The 24949-nt window shown below is 42.3% G+C and overlaps 1 protein-coding gene across 3 annotated transcripts in view; it reads right to left on the minus strand.

Annotated features, from left to right (window-relative positions):
- Positions 1-24949, minus strand: part of elmo1 (engulfment and cell motility 1 (ced-12 homolog, C. elegans)) — a 111630-nt gene that overhangs the window by 40073 nt on the left and 46608 nt on the right. For 2 of the 3 annotated variants that reach the window (XM_038724906.1, XM_038724905.1), the window contains exons 3-15: positions 19704-19744; positions 19428-19500; positions 19285-19335; positions 18924-19093; positions 15518-15553; positions 13785-13884; positions 13000-13151; positions 12807-12885; positions 11283-11333; positions 10684-10806; positions 9392-9520; positions 6107-6211; positions 4680-4788 (exon numbers count right to left, since the gene is read on the minus strand). In XM_038724906.1, coding sequence (XP_038580834.1) covers positions 4680-4788; positions 6107-6211; positions 9392-9520; positions 10684-10806; positions 11283-11333; positions 12807-12885; positions 13000-13151; positions 13785-13884; positions 15518-15553; positions 18924-19093; positions 19285-19335; positions 19428-19500; positions 19704-19744 — 1219 coding nt within the window. The remainder of the gene's footprint in view (positions 1-4679; positions 4789-6106; positions 6212-9391; positions 9521-10683; positions 10807-11282; positions 11334-12806; positions 12886-12999; positions 13152-13784; positions 13885-15517; positions 15554-18923; positions 19094-19284; positions 19336-19427; positions 19501-19703; positions 19745-24949) is intronic. The other variant, XM_038724907.1, reaches the window with a different exon arrangement.

Consider the following 24949-nt stretch of genomic DNA (forward strand, 5'->3'; position numbering starts at 1 on the left):
CAGTGATAGGCTGGTTACCTGCTCTTGACCATTAATACAGGATTATTGTCGAGTTGCATTATTGTTCGTCCAGCAGATATTGAGATTTAGATTCCCTTAAAATGTCAGGTGATGAGACATCTTTGGGTTTTTGGAAAAACAAAAACAAATCACCTCAAATGCACATTATGAGCAACAGAGTTTACAGGAAATATGGTTTTAGTTTTTAGCAACAAAGATATCATTGGCATAAGATTATTGCTGTCAATCATGTCAGTCTTTATCTTATTTGTTTATATTAATTACACAAAAACATCTGGTTTTTTTTGAGACTACCAAATTGATCTAAAATACTATATACACAGCACCTAAACTAAGTTCACTCAGCTTGGACAGAAAAGGCTTCATTCTTAGTTCTGAATGGTTGTCATTTTCTGATGCAAAGCTCATCACTATGCAACCGAAAAGGAAGATATGAAGCTTAATAGTCCTTGAGAAGAGACAACATATAATAAATACACCTAAATAGAAAATCAATCCAAATATTCCACATGATGTATTGCGTTGGAGTCCTACGCTCATGAGCCAAGATGTACTATGGAGCCGTCTATGGTGCTGAACATGGCCCTTTGTTCTCACCTTGTCTGATGGCCCTCTGATGGAAGACACAGTTAACAAATATAAGGACATCATGTGACTGTCAGTCTGGAGCCTTCCCAGACCTACGTGTGTGTGTGTGTGTGTGTGTGTGTGTGTGTGTGTGAACATGTGTGTGATGCATGTCCGGACCTGCCACGGCTCACCACCCAGCTCTCCATCGCAGCAACAAGAAGCCACACCGTGAATCACCAAGCAGGGCCATTACTCACCATGCCTGGCCCTTTCTAAATAACTTCATAAATATTCCATGTGTTACTTTAAACAGGAAAGTCTAAAAAAAGGCATGGCTTGACGTCTCATAGACACAGATTCTAGTAAGCCCGGTGTTCCAGGAGAAACATGGCGGGACAATTAATCTTTTAGGATCTGAAGCACGGCAAAAACAAATGCATGAGAGAGAGAGAGAGACAAAGACAGAGAGGGTAGAATTAATGGAAGGAGGTGAGAGAGAGCGGAAACAGAGAGGGGACAGAGAGAGTGACAGCTGGAGAGTGTTATGAATTATGTAGAATCTAGCAGAACTGACAGCTGATTCAACCAAACAAGCTCCCTTGCTTCCTTTCTCAAGTCCACATCTGCATAGAAATAAAATATCTCAACAACAGCCTAAAGGGAAAATGTCATAACATTTTAAAAAGGTGATAGTACTAAATGGAAAAGTGGAATGGAAGGAAATCGTTGACCTGAAAGAGCACTGAATGGCATCGCGAGATTCTTGAGTGGCTTCTCTTTTATTAAAAAAAAACGTAAGATGCTACTTGCTCATATATTTGTGTCATTTTTGTCAAAAAGAGAGAAAAAGAGAAAATCAGAGCATGAAAGCGTGCGAAAGGATTACAAGTCTGAGAGGGACAGATGTTATTTAGACCTACGGAGAAGGAAAATAAAAGGTGGGAGCCTGAAAGAAAGACTCAGAGAGAGAGAAAAATTAAGCTAGAAAGAGAGCATGAAGAGGCGAGCGGGGAAGAAAGGCAACTTCAACAGCTACCGGCAAATCCAGAATCCCTCCGTGTTTCATCCCCATGAGAAAACAAGAAGAGTGTGTCTGGCCTCTGTCAGAGCCATACATGCATTTCACACTGACTCAGAGAGCAAATGAGCCACTAAAACATCATCGCCGTCACCATTAATCTGCTCTCTTTCTTCCGCCTTTATCCATGAAGGGATGTGAAGAAGAAGGGGGGGGGGGGCATTTAAAATACAGCTGAAATTAACTTTTTTTCCCTGGCACTAGGGAGTTGGACTGATTTTACAGAAACTGTTTCTGGAACAACGATGACTTTTTAAAGGAGAATTTGAGTGCTTGTGTTCTAGTTTGCTTTTAACGAAGTTCCCACCTGCAGCTTTGCTTCACGGTTTTGCTCTGCATTATAAAACATTTAGGGGCTATAGCTACCTCAACAGCTACATCACCTCTAGTACACTTTGCATCTCATGCAGCATTTAGGCTTAAGATTATTCACAAGATTCAAACAAAGGCTGTTAAGTGTCAGTGATACAAGACTAAGTCAAGAATCTACAGCCTTGCTAAGATGTAGTTATGCACAGTTAAATGCTAACATTTATTTATTTATTCCAGGTTTATTTAACAGGAACAATGCACACTAATAATACATAAATAAATGTATAATGTGCCAGAATTAGCCTAAAGGCTATTTTACATCTGCTGCCCCCATCAGCATTCTACACCATGCTCGCTGACAATGCAAAGACACTGATGTTTAACAGGTATAATGTTTATCATGTTCACCATCTAATGTTAGCATGTTAGTTGTTAATTAGCACTAAACACAAAGTACAGCTGAGGCTAATGGACTTTATTTTTAGAACGGGGAAAACCCCCCCCAGCTTGAAATGTTATCGTTACACATAATGCACTACTGTTTCTAATATTATTCTGACTCAAATACCACGCTATCAAAACTGATAAAACATTACAAAGACACAGACACACCCTCCAACATCCTCATTAGTGTCAGGTGTTTCATTGTTTCTCTGTTGAAAGGTCAACTAAATGATGGCAGTCGGTGTAGAGCTGAGACACATTTCTCTCCCTGCTTTCCTCTGGGAAAACGTACGCTCATGTACCTACATTACACACATGCACACAGGCACACAGGCACACAGACACACACACACACATACTTTTCCTAATGGCCGGTCGTTACTCACTAAGCATTTACAACACCTGCCTGGCCCATGATACATTCATCTTACTCATACATTCATTAATGCATGTTAATACACTCAGTGCTAATGGGGTGTGTATGAAAATGCACTTGACTCTCTACAAGAGAAGATGCAGTGCAGCTTATGACTACTCTGGGACACACTGGCTTCCTCTCCCATAAGGATAAGACATGGATAAGACGCATATAATGCTCTGTGATTGCGAGTCTGTGCAAATATTTACTGGAGTTGTGACAGAGACGGATGGCAACATTAGGATTTGGGACGCAGTGAACATAAATATATCAAAAAGTTGTCTTTCCTTCTGTCCCCAGTGATTTCCTGCAAGGAATTTGTTTCATTTTATTGCCTTTGCATATAATTTTTAACTGCGGGCTTACAGATGACCTACTTGTGTACATGGGAATCCTGTCATGTGGGTGTATGTCCTGTTATCTCATACAGATAGGTCATTCTCTGAAGGTTATACATTCACCTGATCTGTCCCCCCATTTTATGCACACAGACACACACATACACAGTACCACATCATAAATATTAATAGTAGGTTTAGTCTCCTGGGCTAACAGCCTCAGTAAAAAGGACAATATATAGCCACTGGGAATAAAAAGGCAGAGAACTACGAGTCAAGGTCACTGCTAGGATTCAACTCCAGCTCACTCAATAGTCAAAACATAACGCAAAGTTAAGCAATAATATTAATAACTACAGAAAATGCTATTTGCTTATGGAAAAGTTGTAAAAATGTTACATTTATCATTGAAACAAGGCAGATCACAATATGTTGGGGCAGAATTTGTAGGTTGCATAGTCTGTTCATATCCTTTGAGTATATTAAGTGAAATCGTGCACTTGCTCTGGTTCAATTTGTTTGAGCAAGCAAGTCTCTCAAAAAGAAAAGAAAGTCTTATTCATACTGATGGCCTGGCATCCATCCTATGGATTTAGCTGCATAAGCCATCAACTACATGCTTAGAAAAGCCTTCGAGATAAAGATGTTTCCCTATTTTGGGACAAGTCTGTTTGCTTAATCTGCATTTTGATATGAATGAGGTCAAAGTGATATTTCCAAGAGAGACTACAGGAGAGAAGATCAAACTAGACACTCGGAATAAAAATAAAACCCTGAAAAACACTGCACAGAAAAAAACCCATCTGGATGACATTTCTATAAGTATGTGGACACTGGACACTAAAGTCTAATGTCCTTGCTGCAATTTGCAGACAGCGTGAATAACCCTGCATTGCAGCCAAGTCTAAATCCTCTATGAAAAAAAAAAAAAAAAGACATGAGCGGATGAAAAGGGCACATCAGTTTTTAACTGAGCTAAGAATGTCGTCTCCCTCCCTACAGGGAGCAGCAGGGGTCAGTCTGGAGCGGAACTGAGACCAACTCGCCCATTTAAACAAGTAAAGACAAATGAAAAGGGCACATCAATTTGGAGTGGAGGTGGGCACAGCATCTCTTTTTCTGCGCAGTGTGCCTCCCAGAGGCGGTATATTAAACTGAAAGGGGCTCAATGGGGGCGAGGTGCATCACTAAATAATGAACTCCCAGCAGCACAATTACTGAGCATAATGGCTGCTTTCATCTTAACAGGGGGGGGAATGTGTACTTGTGAATATGTGTGTGTGTGTGGATGTTTGTATTTTTGTGCACACAAGTACGGTAAATGCACCTCTGTGGGTAAAGCAGTCCCTCATCTATTTCTTTGTCTATATGCTCATTCTGAAGTTATTGTGAGCAACAGAAGTGAAGCGAGGTTGTAGAAGAACTGCCAGCAACAGTACACCAAGTGTGGAATGTGTGTGTGTGTGTGTGGGGGGGGGGGTTGCTGATGTAGACTTACGGAGTTCGCCCACTTTCAGAATCTCACAGAGCATCTTGGTCAGCTCGATACTGCTGCGGCCAAACGGACACTCGTGCTTGTCTTCTCGACTGCTGTTCTCCAGGACGATCTAGAAACACAGATAATCCAGTAAGCCAGACAGAAAATATCAGGCCTGTATCTCCTCATGACTCAGTAGTTATCCGTTTTGGGTCAGCTCATTCTTGTACATATTCCTGGAATTTACGTTATATTAAAAACAGCATGTAGATCTGGATCCAGATTAACACTTTTACATGAATAATCTGTGATATTGCATTGTGTTGCTTTTACCCTGTTCATTCTCAATGTCACCAAGTTTTGGTGGCATGTGCTGTTGTCTGTCATAGTGTCATGTTTAACACTATAACTAGGAGTTGTTAAATTCAGAAATCTTTAAATTCCACAGGTAGGGGCTTTGAAGATGTCAACTTTTTATATTTAAGTAATACATTTATTTTAAGGCCTTGGCAGAAGTATGTACTCTCAGAGTGCTTTGTGGTTATAAGTACACTGCCATGCTGGCTTGTCACATTGAAGGTCATTATCCCGTAAACAATTCCATAATGGTTGAAACTGTCATTATTTGACCTTATCTGACCCTCTAAACCACATGCTCGGAAGCCAAAATACATAAATGAAATCTCAACAGCAAAAAAAAGAAAAAGAAATCACTCTAATTATGTGGATGGTGGCATTGCTCCATAAATGAGGCCATCAAGGTCCCAATCATTTCAGCTGGTGACAGTTTAATTTGGGAAATTGGAGGCTGTGTTTTCTCCCTCCGGTCGACTGATAAGGGCTGAGTCGGCACTACCAATCTCTTTTCTCACTTTACACACTAACATTATGACAGAGTACACGTACACAGACACAGATTTGCAGGTGTGGTGATTAAACTGCTGCATGCCTGCAGTTGATACAAATACACAATAATTATGAGTGAATGCTGGACAGCTGCCATAAAATGGTTCAAGCCAACCTGAATTTGCAGGTGGAAACTCATACTCACTACTCACCAAACCAGTGAATACCATCCCATTACAGACAATCACTACAGTTATTCTATATCTATGAGTATATTATATACAGTATACAATCATGTTAACTGTCATAACAAAAATGCTTTAAGTCATTACATCATTGCTCACGAACTGACACGGAAAGAATTGAAATACTTTCTATTGTCTGGGCTAAGCGACTTCATTAAATGCAGTTTTAGCTGACAGAAAATTTAGGAAGGAGCCAGAAGCTGAAAACAAGTGAATGAGCTGGAGGGTAGAAGATTTTGTAGGAAGTGGAGGTTATGAGGAGAAACACCACAGAAATCACACAGCAGTGTGTATGTGTGTGTGTTCGTGTGTCTACATTTTGTATAACTGCATATTGAAGTTTATGAGTGTGCTTACCCTGATATAGGCGTCCTGGTGGTGCCTGGCAAAATACAACATGTTATCCAGAGCCAGCATGCCTGGAGGAATCTGAGTGAAATCCACAGCTGGATTCACATGGTTCTGAGAGACAGAGGATGAGGAGGGTGAGGAGACATGTACTACCAAATGTCTTTTTAACCTTTATTCTTTTTAGGTATAATACACTAAATGTGCTCCTTGTCCCAGCACAAAGCAGCAGACAGGCATTCACAATAGGAGTTACACAGTACATCCAGTTTCCTGCTGTTGGGGGAGCAACCAATGAACCAGTGAAGTGGATAGCGAAGCTTGATATTTTCTTGGAATAGGTGATGATGGTGGTAAACTTTTTAAAGCCCCTGAAAACTTGGTTGAGGGTTTTAATGATAACATTAATATTCCTAACGAAATAAGTGAGCATCAAAATAAAAGTTAGGTATTATTTATTAAGAATTTAACACTCAAAAATTCAAATAACCTTCTATGTCAGGACTGTGTGGTTTGATCAGATCTGATTTGGCAGTTGCCTCGCACCACAAGTATACAACCCCACAACAGCGATCCCATTTTTATTCCAATATTGCTAAATTCTGATTGGTGCACAGAAGTAGTATGTGACATCACCTTTTTCTAACATATCCCCCTCCCACTTGAAACCTGTGATGCAAAGACAAAAACAGAACTACAGAAATCTCTAATGTAAAATAACCAAAAAAGTTATAACTTTGGCTTATTATTTAGAGTTTACTTAGGACACCATCGCTCAGAGTAAAATAGATTGAAAAACTAAACTAAAACTGCAAACTACCACCTTCACATGCTTGCTTTTTGTTTGTTTTCTGGGTTCCATTTTAATCCTTTTCAGCGGTAGACTCTCTGGATGTCAATATGTCTATGGAGATTTTTCAAAAAGTAACTGACTGACTTCAAAAAATGTATTCACTGTGACGGATTATCTTTTGGCACAGTCCAGAAAACATTTTGCTTTGCGAAGTGGCCAGAAAGAAATTCTAGCATACATAATTAGTAGTTTGGGTTAAAACCACCAGAACCCAAACTTTCAAAAAACAACACCAAAACTTTGAGGTAACAAGCCTGGTCCTCTAGTGCAGTGGTTCTCAAAGTGGGGTCCAGGGACCCCTAGGGTTCCGTAAGGGGGTTCCAAGGGATCCCCAGCAAAAGGGGGATAATTGTGTTATTTTCACTATAATTCCATCCATAAGTAACATAATTACTTACGTATGACTATTTTGGTCATGGATTGCATACACTTTCTGGAATTAAAACATTTATAAGACAGGATCCTATCAGATGGGAGTCCGTGGTCAAATTTCATGTCAGTTTAGGGGTCCTTGACATGAAAAAGTTTGAGAACCACTGCTGTAGTGTCTCCACTACCACGTCCCATAAAATATAAATATTGCATGGGATATGCAGATAGATGGTGCCTTTGCTGTCACTGTTTATTATACTTAATTCTTCCCAGACATTGCAGAGAATTCGGTCGACAGATGATTAAATCCACAGATACACATGCAAACACATCACTCTGAAGATCATCTTGTGTTTTAAAGATGAGACAGGATGCTGAAGAGGAAAGCGACAGGAAGAGGAGGAAGGAAAGCAGAGGATGAAAGAGGAATGGAGGACACAGAGATCTGGCTCATCAGTTTTTGTAATTCTGCCTGACAGGAAGCAGACTTAAAGGCTTAAAACAGAAACAGACACCCAGGCACATGCATATCTTTAAAAAATATCCTCATATGGGCGTGTGAAAAATATTCCAGCATGTGCAACAATCCCTACTTAAAAAACCTGAAGGCATTAGATGGCAAACAAATTATCTCAGCAGTGATAAGGTCTATCCAGAGAATTATGGCTTCTGTATGTGTGTGTGTTTGAACAGCATGACTGTGTGTGTGTGTGCATGTATCTGCATGCTGTGTAGCATGGAAAGCAGACTAAGGATTTAAGGGTGGGTTTTCTCCACACTAGTGGAGACAAGGCAGTCCATTTGTCCTTATCTTTACTGAACACACTGCAGCGTGAGTGTGGATGGGAAGAGCCCCAAAACAGGTCTGGGCTTACACCGAGACACAGTGTGTTTAGTTCAAGTTCTTATGCTATAGTTAGACCACTGCATACAACACAAAGTCACGCACACTCACATAGATAGTACAGTTAAATATAAAAGCTTGAAGGTAGGGAGGTGAGAGAATGAGAAGGAATGTATTAAACAGAACACAATTGAGGCAGAATGTAGGTGAGTGAAGATTAAAAAGCCTGAGGAGGAAATGCAGTATAATAGGATGAATAACAGAGAACTAGAAGTACATTCACTCACTCAATTACTATCCTTAATTTTGAGGTAATTGTACTTTATGCTGTTTTTATACTACAGCTGGAGTCACTACAGTGGTTACTTTTCAGATTAAGATTTTGCATACAAGAAAGTGGTTTATAAAATACAATACACTTTTATATATTAAATCAGTGGTTCCTATTTGTACTTGGTTTGTTCCCCCCTTTACAAAAAAGCCCATTGTCTACTTATATCATATGTTTCACAAAAGCACGAATTGTTATTAGTTACGCCAAAGAGAGATGTCTGCTTTAAACTTCTCAGATGGTTTCATTAAAATAACTCTTACCTTTGGAGGGGGCCCAACCCACAGTTGGGGACAACTAAAACACGTAACCGTACATAAAGTAGTGAGAACTAGCGCCACATCAACCAGCTACAACAGTAAAATGCTATTTGATGCATCAGTTGTAACAATCTGATAATGTCATTTATAAGAAAACAGTTACATGGGGCATTTTTCTGCACAATGAGTAGCTATTTTTACTTCTTATGCTTTACGCATATTGTTGCTAAACTTTCCTGCTGATAACATTTTGTCTAGAAAAATAGTTTTTTTTAAATTGTTTTAGAGGCTATGTAATAGGATGTGAATACTACTTCTACCACTGTTCAAAACCAATTTCTCTGGGCATGCCTAGATACAGATACACACATGCTTTAATCTGCAGATTTTCAAATGTAGGACAATCATGTCCAATTAACAGCCGCCCTGTGTGGAAAGGCTGGCTCATGTTTTCTTTTCTCGTCTCAGTTTTGAGTCCTGTGTGTGTGTGTGTGTGTGTGTGTGTGTGTGTGTGTGTGTGTGTGTGTGTGTGTGTGTGTGTGTGTGTGTGTGTGAGTGAGAGAGAGATAGCCAGAGAATGTCCTCAGCGAATGAGTGTATTCATGAGACCCTGTGAAACACATGCCGAACTTACAATAAAGCCGAGCTTCTTGTAGTCACGGGTGTACATGGACTTGCGTTTCTCGATGCTGCCACTGTTGTTGGGCTCGCACTCCACGTCGAAGGCAATTCTCCGCAGCTCAAAGATGATGTCTCTCTGAGCCTGCACATGCAGAGAAGAATATTAAAGTGCTGCTCATAAATCCATCTGTCTTTTCCTCCCTTCACCATTTTATAATTTAAGAATGCTTCAGCCTCATCTCAGCTGTCTGGGGTCTTGCAGTGCCCAAGGCAATCTGGACAACAGCCATGTCTCTCCACTGTTTTCATTACTTGGCCAAACTAAAATCATTGAAACTCAGCCGGATCAGGCCCAAACTGCCACACATGCTCCTGAATAAAAGATTTATGATTGTTGACTCCTGACAGCTGCATCATGCTCGGCTGTCCTGGTGGAGGATTCCTCTGAGATGTACCTCTCTATTTTCCTGAAAAGGTTTCCACTGGGAATTGTTCTTTGTACACCTGCATGGTCTGAGGTTATTTGTGCAAGGCAGGGTGCAGTTAGACAGGTTCTGAATTCTTACTATTCTGTCTTGCCAATGAATCATTTTAAAAGGACAAGTCTAGTTATATTGTATATTTCTCTTACAGTCAACAAATCCCATGAAATTAATGAATTCATTCTACTAAGAAGTATTGTCTGTGCCAAATACAGCTTATTCCTCTGTGCCATAGAGCTCCACTGTTGTCCAAAAGCCACTAACATCAAACTAGGTGACATGTTCCTTCATAATGACAAACATCGGCACTGTGGTTTATTTTGACTCTATCCAAAATACACCGTCCTGCTGTCGCTAAATCACACAAAAGCACAAAATGTGTATCAACAAATGCATTATTTCTCCTGTTCCTGTGAGTGATTGGTAATTAAGTAGATCTAGAATGCTTTCTCCATAAATTCCTGTACGATATATCTGTAATCTGTAGTACTTTTTAATAAGTATTTTCTGTTTTGGGAACATTATTTGTTAACTGGCAAATTTAATTCTTAATAAGCTACATGGAGAAAACAATAAAAAGTGAGTCTTGCTATTTTTTTGCCGTATGTTACTGTATATCCTGCATTTATTTTAAGTTCTTTGAATAGATGGTATATTTACTGAACTACAAACTGAACCAGGCAACAGCTAACTGTCTCAGGATGAATAAAGCTGCAAAAGCCAGCTGTGATTATGAATTGTTTTAGATAATGATGTCCCCTCTCCCATTTTGGCATGTGCCTATTTGTCTATCCCTTCATCCATCCCTCCTGTCTGCACCTACCTGGTCCTGGGGATCCATCTTGGTCATCATGCGGTCCTCCAGCAGGTTGAAGGTAAGCACCTGCAGCACGTACAGCTGGTGGGCCATCTCATCATTGATGGGAATGGGGCTCCGGATCACATTCTACAAGGTGTGGAGGACAAACAGAGGGGGGAGGAAGGGGGGATGGAAGAACAGGGTGGAGGTGTTAGACGTGCAAAGACAAGGTGAAACGGAGAGGACGAGTTTTGGGGTCAGAAAGACGAGGCATGGATTTTGGGGGAAGACGGTGTGAGATAACAAAGGAGAATAAGAGGATTTGGGAGTGAATGATGAGGATTAGAAAGCATAAGTCAGATGAGGGAACAGGAGAGGGAAAATTAGATTTGACACAAGGGAGAGGATGAAAGAGAGAGAAAAGGGAACAGGTGTGAGAAAGTAAGTACAGTAGAGAATAACCAGCGGCATGAGACAGAGGCAGAAGTGGCAGGTGTCATTTTCCTTTCTGATATCACTCTGATGCAGAGGGCATTAACCCAAACACAGATAAAGAGAGACAAAAACATCCAGAGCAGAAGACACAGGAGAGGTAAAGAGGAGAAGGGCACGGTTAGACTTACACTGAGAATGATGGAGCGCAGCTGTTTCTGGGCAAGAATGTGGGCCATCTCCTACAGAGGGAGAAAGAAAAGGAGGGAGATGTAAAGATGAAGACAGAATTTAGGAAAAGCAGAGAGAGAGAGAGAGAGTGTGAGAAACATAAAAATGAGACAACAATTATCCACAAATAATATTTTTTTAGGGTTTTCTATGTTCTAATGAGAAATGAATGTGGGGAAAATGAACAGAAATTGCCATGACACACCGCAACGTATGCGGTGACATAAGAAAGCCATCCCAAAAAATAACTTAATCTTAAAAAAAGATACTAAATGCACTTACTGATGTCTTCTACAGTACAAACTACAAAGTGTGCTAATCAAGGGTGCACTTACTGTCAGGGGACAATTTAGGATGTCCACAATGTGCTCATCAAACTACCATGTCGTGTGCAGTGAGGAAACAAAGTCAGAGACAGAGAGGGTGAGTGAGTGAATGTAGAAAATGAGAGTCTGAGAGGAGGTTAAAAAATCCTTTTCTGTCAGTGCTGCAGCTTGTTGAGGGACGGGGTGGGTAGGGTGGGTAACGGAGTCAGCAGAATGGCGAGAGACTGAGGGACCACATTAGCTTTACTGATGGTCGAGTCCTTACCACACGCATAGAAACACACGCACAGTCAACTGTCCTTTAAGACACATCCAGCACAAACTGAGAACCCAAATCATTCATTAGCCCCTCGCTTGTATCTGCGATCAATCTGCTTATAAATTAACCTGACAGACGCTGTTCCAAAACATCACATTATAGCATTATTTTAAAACTGCGCTCTCTGCAGAAATGAAACCGTCTGCTATAATATATATTACCACACATTCCTGCACCTGAGCAAAAATAGAAATTTACTCATCACCTAAAGCAACCCAATAAAGTTGCTTGAAATTGCTGCCAACAGACCATGTAAATCTGATTTGAGCAAACATTTGCAAATTTTGGCCTCAGTAAAAGAAGCACTGCAACATCCTGTACACAGTGGTGCTGTGAAGCTTATTACTCCATAGCATGTCTTCAGCTGTGTATGCTGCATAGGAGAAGAGCGGTGGGTTAGCAACATTCAATATTAATGCCACAGCACATCGCTGGACCGTATGGTGCTGACACGAGGGATCATGTGATTAGTTACAGGGCACGATATAGGTGGGAGAAAGTAGAAGAGAGAGAGAGAGATGAGCGGAGAAATGAGTGCACGGATGAGCAAAAATGTCACTTCTGCAGAGAGGAATGAGAGAAAGATGAGTAGGGAATAGGGGGTTTGTTGGGTTTTTATACTTGCTTAAATCACTACTGCTATACCATACTATTTTACTTTTACTCTATAAATGAAGACATGTTATTATAACACATGAACATTCTTAAAGTACATTGTCACAGTACAAAAATGCTGATGTGATAACGTGAATGAAAAGCTCACTGAATCATAAAAATGATGCACAGTACAGTCAGTGCAGTACAGTATAATATGCTGTGTGTGCACACTGTAACCTCACCTGTCTCTTCTCCTCAGGAGCTTTGAGAAAAAGAGCATTGATGACAGCAATAGTGTAGGTCTGAATGTCTTGATCAGTCCTGGGATTGGAAAATAGCACACACAATAAGAATAATTGATATGGTTTGAAATGCATTGATTATGGTGTAAGAGACACTAATAGTTTCATACATACAGCTTACTGATCCACTTACCCCTGAAGATGGGGGATGAGCTGTCCAATGGTGATCTCTTGCGCCACCTTGTGGTAAAGATCCTGACTGTTGAGCACCATAGACTCTAGGATGGCCAGGGACCGCTGCAGCACTGCTGTGTCCATGGCTGACTTGTTCACATAACTGGCAATCTGCAGGAGGGACAGAGCAGGAGAGATAAAGGAATCTGCAGAAAACACTAAATAATGTATAATATGTAAGACTTGGACCTTTGGCACCTGGGAGTATGAATTTAAGGTTAAACTGCCAATCGGCACTTTTCATTAGTTAATAATAATAATAAATAACTTTACAATGTAGAGTTACAGCTAATTATGCATCAAACGGAATATGGATTATTTGATTTACGTACTATACATTTTCACTAAAAGGTATTATAAATGCTAAAGATATCTTAACCTGAGTGGTTGTAAACAACACTTCCACCTACAGTATGTCTTCAAATACTGCACATTTCTCTGCTGTCTGTTGACTACTCTGTCAGCCTGACTGCTTATCTTTTAGAAGAATTTCTACACTGATGATATGTTGCTATATGTTCTCCTGACCAAAGCACTGTTTGCAAAGAAGTGAAATGCATATTACTTAAAAGTGTTTATTACACTAAGACATTAGAAAATACCACTCGTTTACTCCCAACATTGTGTTCATCACAGAGGCTCTTAAAGCCACGGTGTGACTGTTGAATCAAACCTTTTCCTGCAAATACAGTATGACAGTCCCTTAACACCTGCCCTGATAAATAAGAAATTTTCTCCGCTGACCTTCTTGATGAAGGCCACAGAGAAGGTGTCCCAGGAGACGATGCCATGGTCCATCAGCTCCACGAAGGCCGTCAGAGTGAAGGACAGCAGGTCGCCAAAACTACAAGACAACACACACACACACACACACACACACACATACAGACCATAGGAAACTTCTCTCAAGCAGATGGCATGGACCAGTGTGTAGCTGCAAACATGACAAGGAATGAGCGGTCAGCAGAGACAGAGGGGGAGGTGACGGAGAGGGGACAGAAGAACATAAGTTCAATGCTGCAACCAGGCTTGCTGGAGAGAGACAGAAAAAAAACAGAGACAGCGAGAGAGGGAGAAATGGTAAAGAGATTTGCGATGCAGTGCAGACAGACTGACGTTCGAGAAGCCATCAGAAGGCCAGCGGGAGCACAGTGCAGAGTTCAATCAGGACCAAAAAGCTACAAATAGAGTGAAGTCATGCAGTTACAGAAATATCAAGAGAAACAAATCATTCTGAGCACAGGAGGCCAAAGCAGGGAACCCATTAAACAGCTGTTATATCAAAGACTTATTACTGCTGGAACTACTTCATGAGAAATGTAGAAATCATATTAAAAAATAGAAGCTTTAACTTGCACATTACTTATCATAGAATAGACAATTTTAGCTTTAAACTATCAGATGGCCAGTAGATTTTACAATACTGACCTCTATTGCTTAAGATTGGCTTTGCAGATCCACATTTTGTTTGATCATCCTTTATGCAACATTTATGTTTAAATTAAGTTAAGTTGCATTGTATGAAGATGACATGAAAATATACAAATGCATGGCGCTAAAACCAAGATGAAACATATTGTATCTTAACATATTTTATTGAGAAGAACTAACTGATGATAACTGATAAACTGATAAGTTAGTTTGAACATGACAGAGAGGCGTTCACCATCAAATTCAGAAATTAAAAATATAGGCTTTCAGGAGACAAATATTCCTACATAAACAGTAGATCAACAGGGAGCATCATGGGTCAGTGTTGCAGCATGGTAGGTGATTAGTGAAAAGTCAAATGGACAATTAGTAACCCATAGCCGAAGGATGAAAGGGCTTTTGCAAATGGTACTGGGCATTTAGATGACATACTGCAGTAAACTACACAACACTACAAGAAATCGTAGAATGCTGACATTAGAGGATAGATTATTTAAGGCAGAAATGGTAAAGGAAACCTCGTTGATGGATGATGTTCCTGGGGCAATCGAGGCTATTGGCTAATAATGTTATAAGGGTAAATAATAAGGGTAGTTGAATCACTTGCTCACAGCGGGCCCACAGACAATCCCCTCACCCAGAGCTGCTCCATTTTGTAAAGAACACCAAGATTTAGTTCAGGGTTAGGACTGACTTGTACTGAAAGTAATAATACAGGTAGCTGTACTACACATTTAATTCCGAAAATGCATTGAATTTAATATATTTTTTATTTTGTTTGGTTTTAAAAAATAAATCTTGGCTCTCTTTCAGTCTGTGTTGTAGAATTAGGAAGTCATTTAAGTCTGTTGCCCAAAACCACATGCAAAAAATTAAAGTGTGACACTGATTTCAAACTGGAAGCCTGTTAGTGGCTGTGTTATCCACACATAATTTCCCATAACGCACTGGGGCCAGAGTCTTAATCATGCAGACTCTGCCAGCGGGTTAGGAAGAGCACAGAGCCAATGACGTTACCCAGCTGGAGGGAAAGGGGATTGGCTTACCAGGGTTTCATAATCTTCTGTAGTTTCTGATAGCGCCTGCAAAGATTTGAGAAACTTTGGTGTCAAAGGTGGGAAACAAACAACCAAACCTTTCAGTCCTAGCCAGCACAGAGCAGGGACTAACACACTTCACAATCTAGAGACAAGTTAATGTGTAAATGTCCTTGAAAGAAGAGACCAGACTCCAAGCAAGTCCAATCTATTACACATCATAAAAATGATTTCTTATTGTATGAATTCAAATACGAGCAAACTGAAATTAAATGTCAACATTTCACTCAACATAAACGTTCCCACACTGACTTATAATACACACTTTTAACCAGTAAGCTCAGACATCAAAAGCATGCCAAGCAGAAACAGTTGAAAAAGCAGATTGCTGCCAACCTGTCACAGCAAGCTTGGGTAGAGATGACAATGCACATAAATGATCAAAAAACAATTTCATTTAACAAGAACAGAATGCTGTACTTTATTCCCTAGCATGTGCTGTAACATGTGTTACATTTCTGCAGCATACTTCACATCCTAATAAGGTCATCCATATTGTATTAGAAGTGAAATGCGAAGCAATTAAATTACACACACAGACACACGCATACAAATGGAGACTCAAATGGTGGTGTGTCAGGGACTATTTCTTCTGTAGACAGTAGTCCCAATGAAAAATAAATGTGTGACAGCTAGTAACAAGGAAACTTCTGCTTAATTTTCAGAATGTTTTTACAGTTAATTTTCTAAACCAAATTACATTCACCTCCATTGTAAAGCAGCAGAACAGAAAAGACAGATACCTTAAACTTGGGCAAATACAACCAAAACTAAAAACTATAATGCCTAACCCCATTGTTTTTGAAAATGATAATACCTCTTATTAAGCTGGTTGAAGTTGCACTGCACATTCTGAATGCTGACTGTGTCAAAGCACTTTAAGAATAAGTTGTTCCACGTTTTAGTCGGTAGAGGGCGCCTTTGACTTGCGGAGCTCCTGTGGGCAAATGCAGCAGCAAGCTGGCCAACTGATTTCCACATGAATACAGTACAACATCTCTGGCAGAAGCATTAGATCACAGCACCGCTCTGCCCTCGACAGTCTCCGGCACTGAGCCTCTTGAATAATTACAGTTCACCAAGTTGGTTGGCAGGCACACTAATGAGCGTGTGTGTGTCAGACGCTGATACCTATCTGCCTGTCTGTGTTTCATAAGCTCCTTCTGTTGAGATGCAGCAGCAGCACTCGCTCTCTCTATTGCTTACACTCATACACAAAGGCATGCAGAGGCCACTTTATAACTCCCCAGTAGTACTGAATAACTGATGTGATGGTAATTTACATAAAAACATATTTAATGAAAAAGCCAGGAGCAGAGTGGAGTCAACATCGGTGCTGCTGCGACGGCACCTTGCAGTAAGATCAAACAGTGTCAAATATTTCCTAATTTGAACATTATATGCAAAAAAGGAGAAGCGGCTTTGGTGATTTCCTGTCAAAGAGTGTAAGTGAATGTAATGCTAGAGGCGCTGCTGTCTCATACCCAGAAATAGGAGATCATTAAGTGGTTTCTGCTGAGGAGAAGACAAATACATGACCGGAATGTGACCCTTAATGTACTGTACATACAAAAGAATCAGGAGCACAGAAGTGTTGGGGATTTTACTGCGCAGTATTAAGAGCATATTTGACCTTGTGTGAGCTGTGTTTACAACATGGCTGTGTCTGAGCCAACTCTTTATGCAAGCAAACAATTCTTCAATCTACCTTTCCTCTCGCCGGGTAAAAACGGATGAATAATGAGAGTTGCATGAGGCAGAAAACGAAAGTCCCGGACGGCTGGCGGCTGCTGCCCTCACTGCCAATTTGCGCTGTGTGTCTGCTTGCGTGCACCCGAGCGTTTTTACTCTGGCGGAAGCCTTGCATTCACAGTATGCTACTGGCACACGCACACGCACACGCACACCCCCCCCCCACACACCCCTCCCACCGGCATCACGGCTGAGAAATTCCTCCTCAGCGAAAAATGTCCTCGCTTTAACCTTCAGTTGAGACTGTCTCCAGGGCCCTACACCCCCAAAACACACACACACACACACACACACACACACACACACAATGAGTTCTTGGATCTGCTGAACAGTCAGAAACCAGTGCAGTTGTGTGTGATATCACTATCGTGGTCAAAAAGGCGAACAGGAGCTGTTGGGCATGTTCTTCACAAGCTCATTCTTCTCTCTTTGGCAGTAACACACCTGGATGATAGGTGTAGAGTGTGTTATGGGGTTACGGCATTGCTGTGGATCCTATACAGGTAGCCTCTGAAGCCATGCTGAAGGCCCAACCTGGCCTACGTAGACCTCTGCGCAACCACAGAGATACTACACTGAGATAAAAAGAACTGTGACTGATCAGGTCAGAGTAATTGACAGAAAGAAAGCATCAAGCAAGTTGAAGAAAGGCTCAATAATTTTCTCCTTTTCAGAACATGGACAGGACATATTTTGATATCTGACACACTAAGACATTTATTCCCAATGCACACCTTTGCTTGCCACACTATTAGCAAGGTAGTGAAGAAATGTAATCAGATTACTTTGGCTATTAATGATTGCAGTTTTATTTTCAGTAGCTAGACAGGAGAAACGCTCCAATTATCACCCTATGTCACAAGGTGAATGAAAGAAAGTAACAACATTACATATACCACTACTATATATAATGAATTTTGCAACAGACTGTGATAATGACACATCTAGCTAGTGTTGCAGAGATGCTATTAAATCCTAAAATATGCTGAACAATCAGCTCCCAAGCCAAAGGCATCTCCACAACATCCAATGCAAAAGCATAAATCCAGCTTTATGCAGTGATTTGAATAGTGTTACTAAACTGAGAGCAGGTAAGTCAGCTGCTTTGAACTGAACTGATAAGAATGCACAGTGCAACTCCAGACCCCCTGGCTTAAAACTCTACCTGATTACTAAGAGCTAGACATTCATTGCCCAAAGCCACATTGGACTTCAGTCGGGTTAGAATGGATCATTTTGCAGAACCCTTAGTTTGTTACATCAGAAGTAGATACAAAAACATACGAAACATTTGGTAGCTACAAATGAAAGACTGGAAATTCTGGCTTTATTTGAATTTGACCAAACAAAAAGGTGCACCACTTTATCCCAGAATCTCATTTTAATATACAGTTTTACATTTTGGTTGGATCAGGCTATACTCTAATCTGATATCAAACCCACATTAATCAGTCATAAGCTGAATATAGGAATCCTGACAATCTATATTCTTCTATCCTTCTCCTGTTCCCTTTCTTCCCTATTAAATCCATCACACTAAGAGGAATGAGAAATTGCCTGAGAGGAGGAAAACATTGCATAGATGGATGGACAGTTGACTTACTCAGTCCCACTCTCCACCATCTGAGTGAGCAGGGAGATGCCGTCCAGGTTGATGAACTCTTGGGCGAAGGTGATGTCGCGCGACGCATTGGCCAGGTCCTTCAGAGCCTCCAGCTTGGCATCCATGCTGGATGACTGGATCCGTTCATGAAGCTGGACTGCAGTCTGGTACTAGAGTAGACAGAGGGGAGGAGGAGGAAGATGCATTGGTGTCAGAGGGCAAAAAGACACAAGTACTATGTGTTTATCAGAGACATAAAAATGCTTTGGGGTAATAAAAATGAAAAGCGTTTTGTGCATCCACAATGATCAGAGTGTTCTTATGTACTTATGAGGACATTTTGCAAAGAAATAAAACTTACAGGAGAGGTGGTCAAGCGCAGAATCGAGCCATTCTTAATGTCATTGCGATTCTGTGGAGATAAAAGCAGAAGTTAGTGAGCACTTGAGGCATATAATTTTACCTTGGATAGTGCAGCCTGGAGGTAAAAACAGATAACCAAACCTTTTCTGTGATATAGAAATTTGTTGCGTCAGCAATCTGCAGTGCAAAGTTTTCATGGCTCCCCAAGGACCACCTGAAAGCCATTGGATGGAGAGAAAAACGTTGCATAATTTGTATTAAAAGTGGAGAATATCTTGTGTAAAGTACATCTAATATGATTTAAGTATGACTATAGAGAGAGAGGGCCTTTGCAAGAAGCCCTAAGAGAATTCTTTTCAAATCTAAATGCATCCATTTGTGCACAGACACACATTTCAAAAGCCAATGCAGACTTACCCCTCGCACACTTCTTTAATGATGGCTGAGAGAGGCTTTTTCTGTGGAGAAAGGAAAAGCTACATTTAGTCCACAGCTACATTTAGTCCACAGTCGAAACAGTCCAAGTTTCCTAAAACAACAGTCAACCCTGAGTGAGCTGCAATTATTTTACTGTATATTACAGGACTGGCACAATGAGAGGTTGCTCTTGAGGAGCCTGTATTTAACTGTCCGACTGCTGATGTGGGATCACCAACCACGTCTGTTGCACCATTTATTTCATTCTTGTTGTAGAAAAAGCTTCCAGATCAGCAGCTGTGAAACTCTGTGCCACAGTGAGGGAAAGTAACTAAGTACCTTTACTCAAGTACTGTTCTACAATAAGTTAAGTGTCACTAGTTCCATACAAAACATATGATCAGTTTCTAAAATATTTTTGGTTTTTATTGATTTAACTTGGGTGGGTATTATAACATTTTCAATATCTGTGCCAATATAACGCTCAAGTTTTTTTGATACCATACTTTGTGGAATGTAATGATTTTAACCCTTTCTTTCCATTTAATAAAATATTCCAACATTTTAAATGTCTCTGTGTTAAAAAAGGAACTTTGCCTAAATAAAATATAATCTTAAAGTTAAGTTAAGTTCCTAAATGCTGTTGGCATGTTGATACTAATCCAATACACCATATAATATAGAGGATGTATGTAACACTCCATTTCCTTAAACGTAACAACAACTTAAATGAAGCTTGCTGAAAACACTTCTGTACTTTTTGCTTGAAAGAAAAGATTATCTCGGCTTGGACTTAAAAAGACTGCATAAATCAAGAAACTTGTTTACCTGAAGATTTTATTTTATTTAGCCAAAGCTCCTATTTCAACACTAGGGCACTGAACAGTTTGGCATATTTATTTTAAGTTAAATATCCTTATATTTAATTAATTAATATTAATAAACTGGAGGTGGAGTTTGCACTTTTGAGTTGCATTATGAGAAATTTAGTATCCAGCATCTTTGGAGCCAGACCCATAACCAAGACTTATAGTCAAGATAGTCTGCCTCTGCTGCTCCAATTCAAAGATAGTATAGCTAATTTTTCAAGTAAAGTAAAAGATCTGAATACAGTACTTCCACCAGGGCTTCTCCTGCTAAAGGCCCAGGCTGTATGGTTAAAGGACACAGTGTACCAAACATCATTAACATCAAAACACACAGGTGACACCCGAGAAATTTTTGGAGGCATCTTTTTACAGTAACAATGTACGGAGCATTGAGGACAATACAATTGTGTTGTGGCTTCACTGGGGTTTAACCTGAACAGAGAGAGAGGCTGCTTCAAAGAGCATGAGCTGTAGTGATGGAGTGTTACAGAAAAAAGATAGCGCCGGCAGGATGGTGGGCATATATGACAGGGAAGGAAAGGCAGAGATGTGACAGAAGAAAAGGGTGGGCTGTTATGCGAACAAAAGTGACAACAGAAGATAACAAAAAGTGAGAAAGAAGCAAATTGAACAAGATGAAGGCAAAGCAAAAGCAAACACAAGAAGGGGGAGAGTGGATGATAATAGTGAGAGAGAGCAGGAGAGTGGTTGTTGAACAGACAGGGATTGGAGGAAATGAAGCTAGCAAAATGCATATTGGGGGGGGGGTTGAGGTGACAAATACAAGGAGTGTACACACAGTGCCAGTCAGTATTAACTTAATATCTGCTCGCTTGCCACTGCTGTCATCCTCAGGCTCTATGGGTCTTACCTTTTCAATGTTTGTGCAACTCAAAAAATAGAAACAATATATCGATATGACCTGGAGAAAATATGTATGATATCCTCCACCGATGATAAAATATTGATACAATATCAAATGTATGCAAAAAATAGGCTTTACAAACATGCAAGAACATGAATAGAACTTGAATAACCCAGGTTTATATTGTAAATATTTTGTATGTCTTAGTCCTACTGAAGCTTTTTTTGAGCAAACTATTAAAATGCTCAATCATCAAAGAAATAGCAAAGTTTTCTTAATTACCTAATACATTTAAATATGTGGATATTTAAATAATATAAAAAGGTATTAAAACATCTGCAAGACTCCTTAAACGTATACTAAGTAAAAAAAACCCACATATGTTTAAATGTAACTTCTGTATTACTGGTACAGACCTGTTTTTGTTATGTGCTACAGTTACAGTTGCTACAGTTGAGCACAACGGATATTGAGTTTATTTAACATAAATTTTAATTATTAAGATAATTATACATAGCCTGTCTGTTTTTTAGTTTATAATTCACTGGGACTGGTTTGGTTGCATTGTTGGAAAATGTTCAATAAATAAACAAACAAACACTAAAAAACGTCTCGGGTTACATATGTAACCCTTGTTCCCCGAGAAGGGGAACGAGACACTGCGTCGGTGACGACACTATGGGAACGCCTCTGGGCGTGGCAGGGCTGAACTATGAATGAAACTACTCCAATCCTATTGGTGTTACTAGAACGGTAGTGTGTGACGGCGAAACCGGAGGGGGTATATAAGCACGTCGGCACGTAGGACACATTAGCCCTTTCTATGAAGCAAGGCACTCCAGGCGGGGTGAGGTGTGGTGGACCGACGCAGTGTCTCGTTCCCCTTCTCGGGGAACAAGGGTTACATACGTAACCCGAGACGTTCCCCTTCGAGGGAACTCGAACTGCGTCGGTGACGACACTATGGGAATGAGGTACCCACTTAGCGTGCAGAAACTGACGGCATGACTAGGAGGAGAGCGCACGGGTGCCGGGTGCAGAAGGCAGGTCCAGACTGTAAAAACGGATAGAAGTGTGAGGGGTAGCCCAGCCAGTCGCGTCACACAAATCCTGGAGTGACGCCCCTGCGAGGAGTGCCCTAGAAGCCGCCATGCCTCGAGTAGAGTGCGCCCTTACGGCCATAGGTGAAGGCAAACCACGCACCTGATAGGCCAGGGAAATAGTCTGAATGATCCAGTTGCTGATGGTGTGTTTAGAAGCGGGGAGCCCAGCCTTGGGGGACCTGAAACACACCAGCAACTGGTCTGCTTTCCTCCACTGGGAAGACCTCAGAGTGTAAATACTCAGTGCTCTGACAGGGCAGAGCAGATGAAGTCTCCTGTCCTCCGCCGTCACATGAGGTGGGGGATGAAACTCTTGCAGCACTGTGGACCCTGCCAGTCTGGCCGGAACCTTAGGGACATAACCTGGACAAGGGTGCAGGATGGCCCTGACCCTCCCCGGGGCAAACTCCAGGCATCGGGGAGACACCGAAAGTGCCTGGAGATCCCCCACCCTCCTCAGAGAGGTGATAGCGAGGAGAAAGGTCATCTTAAGGGTCAGGTGCTTGGCCTCAGCCGACTCCAGGGGTTCGAAGGGGGCCTCAGCCAGCGCTTCCAGAACCACTGCCAGGTCCCAGGTGGGAACCCTGGAACGAGTCACGGGTCTCATCCTCTGGGCTCCACGGAGGAAGTGCACGACCAGTGGAAGCCTCCCCAAGGGCCCATCACAAGGGGCGTGGAATGCTGCAATGGCAGCCACATACACTTTGAGCGTGGACGGGGAGAGGCCGGCGGAGAAACGGTGCTGGTTGAACTCCAGTATCACAATTACCGAGCAGGTAACTGGGTCCACCGCCCTTTCTCTGCACCAGGTGGTGAACACATTCCACTTTAGGCCGTACATCCTTCTCGTGGACGGGGCTCTGGAGCTGAGCAGCGTCTCGACTGCTCCTGTCGTCAGGCCCGCCTCTAGGAACTGCGCCCCCTCAGGGGCCAGACCCATAGCTGCCACAGGGCAGGGTGTGGGTGAAAGATCCGGCCCTCTGCCTGGGACAGCAGGTCTCTCCTCAGAGGGACCTGCCAGGGCGGGCCCTCGAGGAGCGATATTAAATCCGAGAACCACACTCGTGCCGGCCAAAACGGGGCTACTAGTAGTAGGCTGACGCCGACCTGGCGGACCCGCTCCAGAACCGCATACAGACGCAGCCTCGGCCACATCTGCACCATGGCATCCAGCCCTAGCGGGGCTGGGGGTGAGAGGGAGAACCACAGGGGGCAGTGCACCGTCTCTCGGGACGCAAACAAGTCCACGTCTATGGGGCCGAACTCTTCGCATAATAACTCCACCACCTTGGAGTGGAGTCTTCATTCCCCGGGCCTCAGCCCCTGTCTCGACAGCAGGTCTGCTCCTTGATTCTGGGTTGCGGGGATGTACATCGCTCTGAGGGACAGCAGTCTCTGCTGGGACCACAGGAGGATCTGATGTGCCAGTTTGCATAATGGGCGTGAGCGCAGACCCCCCTGGTGATTCAAATAGGCCACCACTGCCGTATTGTCGGTTCTGACAAGGATGTGGCGACCACGAAGGGCGGGCAGAAAACTCCTCAGAGCTCTGAAAACCGCCAACATTTCCAGGCAATAGTTTCCGGAGATAGTGCTAGGCCGAACGGAAGAACCCGATACTGGTAAGCCGTGCCCCCGAAGGCGAACCTCAGGAACTTCCTGTGAGAGGGACAGATGGAGATGTGGAAATAAGCGTCTTGCAGATCCATCATGACAAACCAATCCTCGGATTGGATGTGACTGATGATGGCTGGGATGGTAAGCATCCTGAACCTGAATCTCCTCAGAGATTGGTTCAGGGACCGCAGATCCAAAATCGGACACAATCCTCCGTCCTTCTTGGGAACCAGGAAGTATTGGCTGTAGAAGCCGGCTTCTCTGACCGGCAGGGAAATTAGTTCTATGGCCCCTTTCTTCAGCAGAGAGCGGACTTCCTGTCCCAACACCTGACTCTGTTCTGCGTGTACTGTAGTCCCGACCATCCCACAGAATCTGGGGGGGCGAACCCGGAACTGCCCTCGGTGCTGGTGGCCGGTGTCCCGCGGGAATCCCCCGTTGGCGCCCTGAAGCGGAGGACCGCCAGGGAAGGCTCGCCGGTGAACCACGGTTTGTGAGCCCAGTCGTGTTCCGGCTGCCGCCCCTCAGGGCGGACAGATCGGTGAGGGCCTGCCGTCGGCTAACGCGTCCTGAGTGCTGAAGCGGTGGGAGAAACAACGCCTGTTGCTGGAGCCACCATGAGAGAGGGGACCTCGATCGGCCTCTCTCAGGGGAAGGGGGGCAGGGAGGGGGAGGAGGCGGGGGGTGGTGGTGGGTCCCCCCCTACTCGAGGTCTCAGGACCTCGCTGTGGGTGAGAGCGTCCTTCGTCCCAGGTTGGTTGAGGGGGATCCCGTGAAGCGACGCTCTGCTTC

This window comes from Micropterus salmoides, unplaced genomic scaffold (assembly GCF_014851395.1).
Source record: "Micropterus salmoides isolate LMB-PRFRI ecotype aquatic unplaced genomic scaffold, ASM1485139v1 Ms_hic_scaffold_17, whole genome shotgun sequence".
Taxonomy (NCBI): Eukaryota; Metazoa; Chordata; class Actinopteri; order Centrarchiformes; family Centrarchidae; genus Micropterus; species Micropterus salmoides.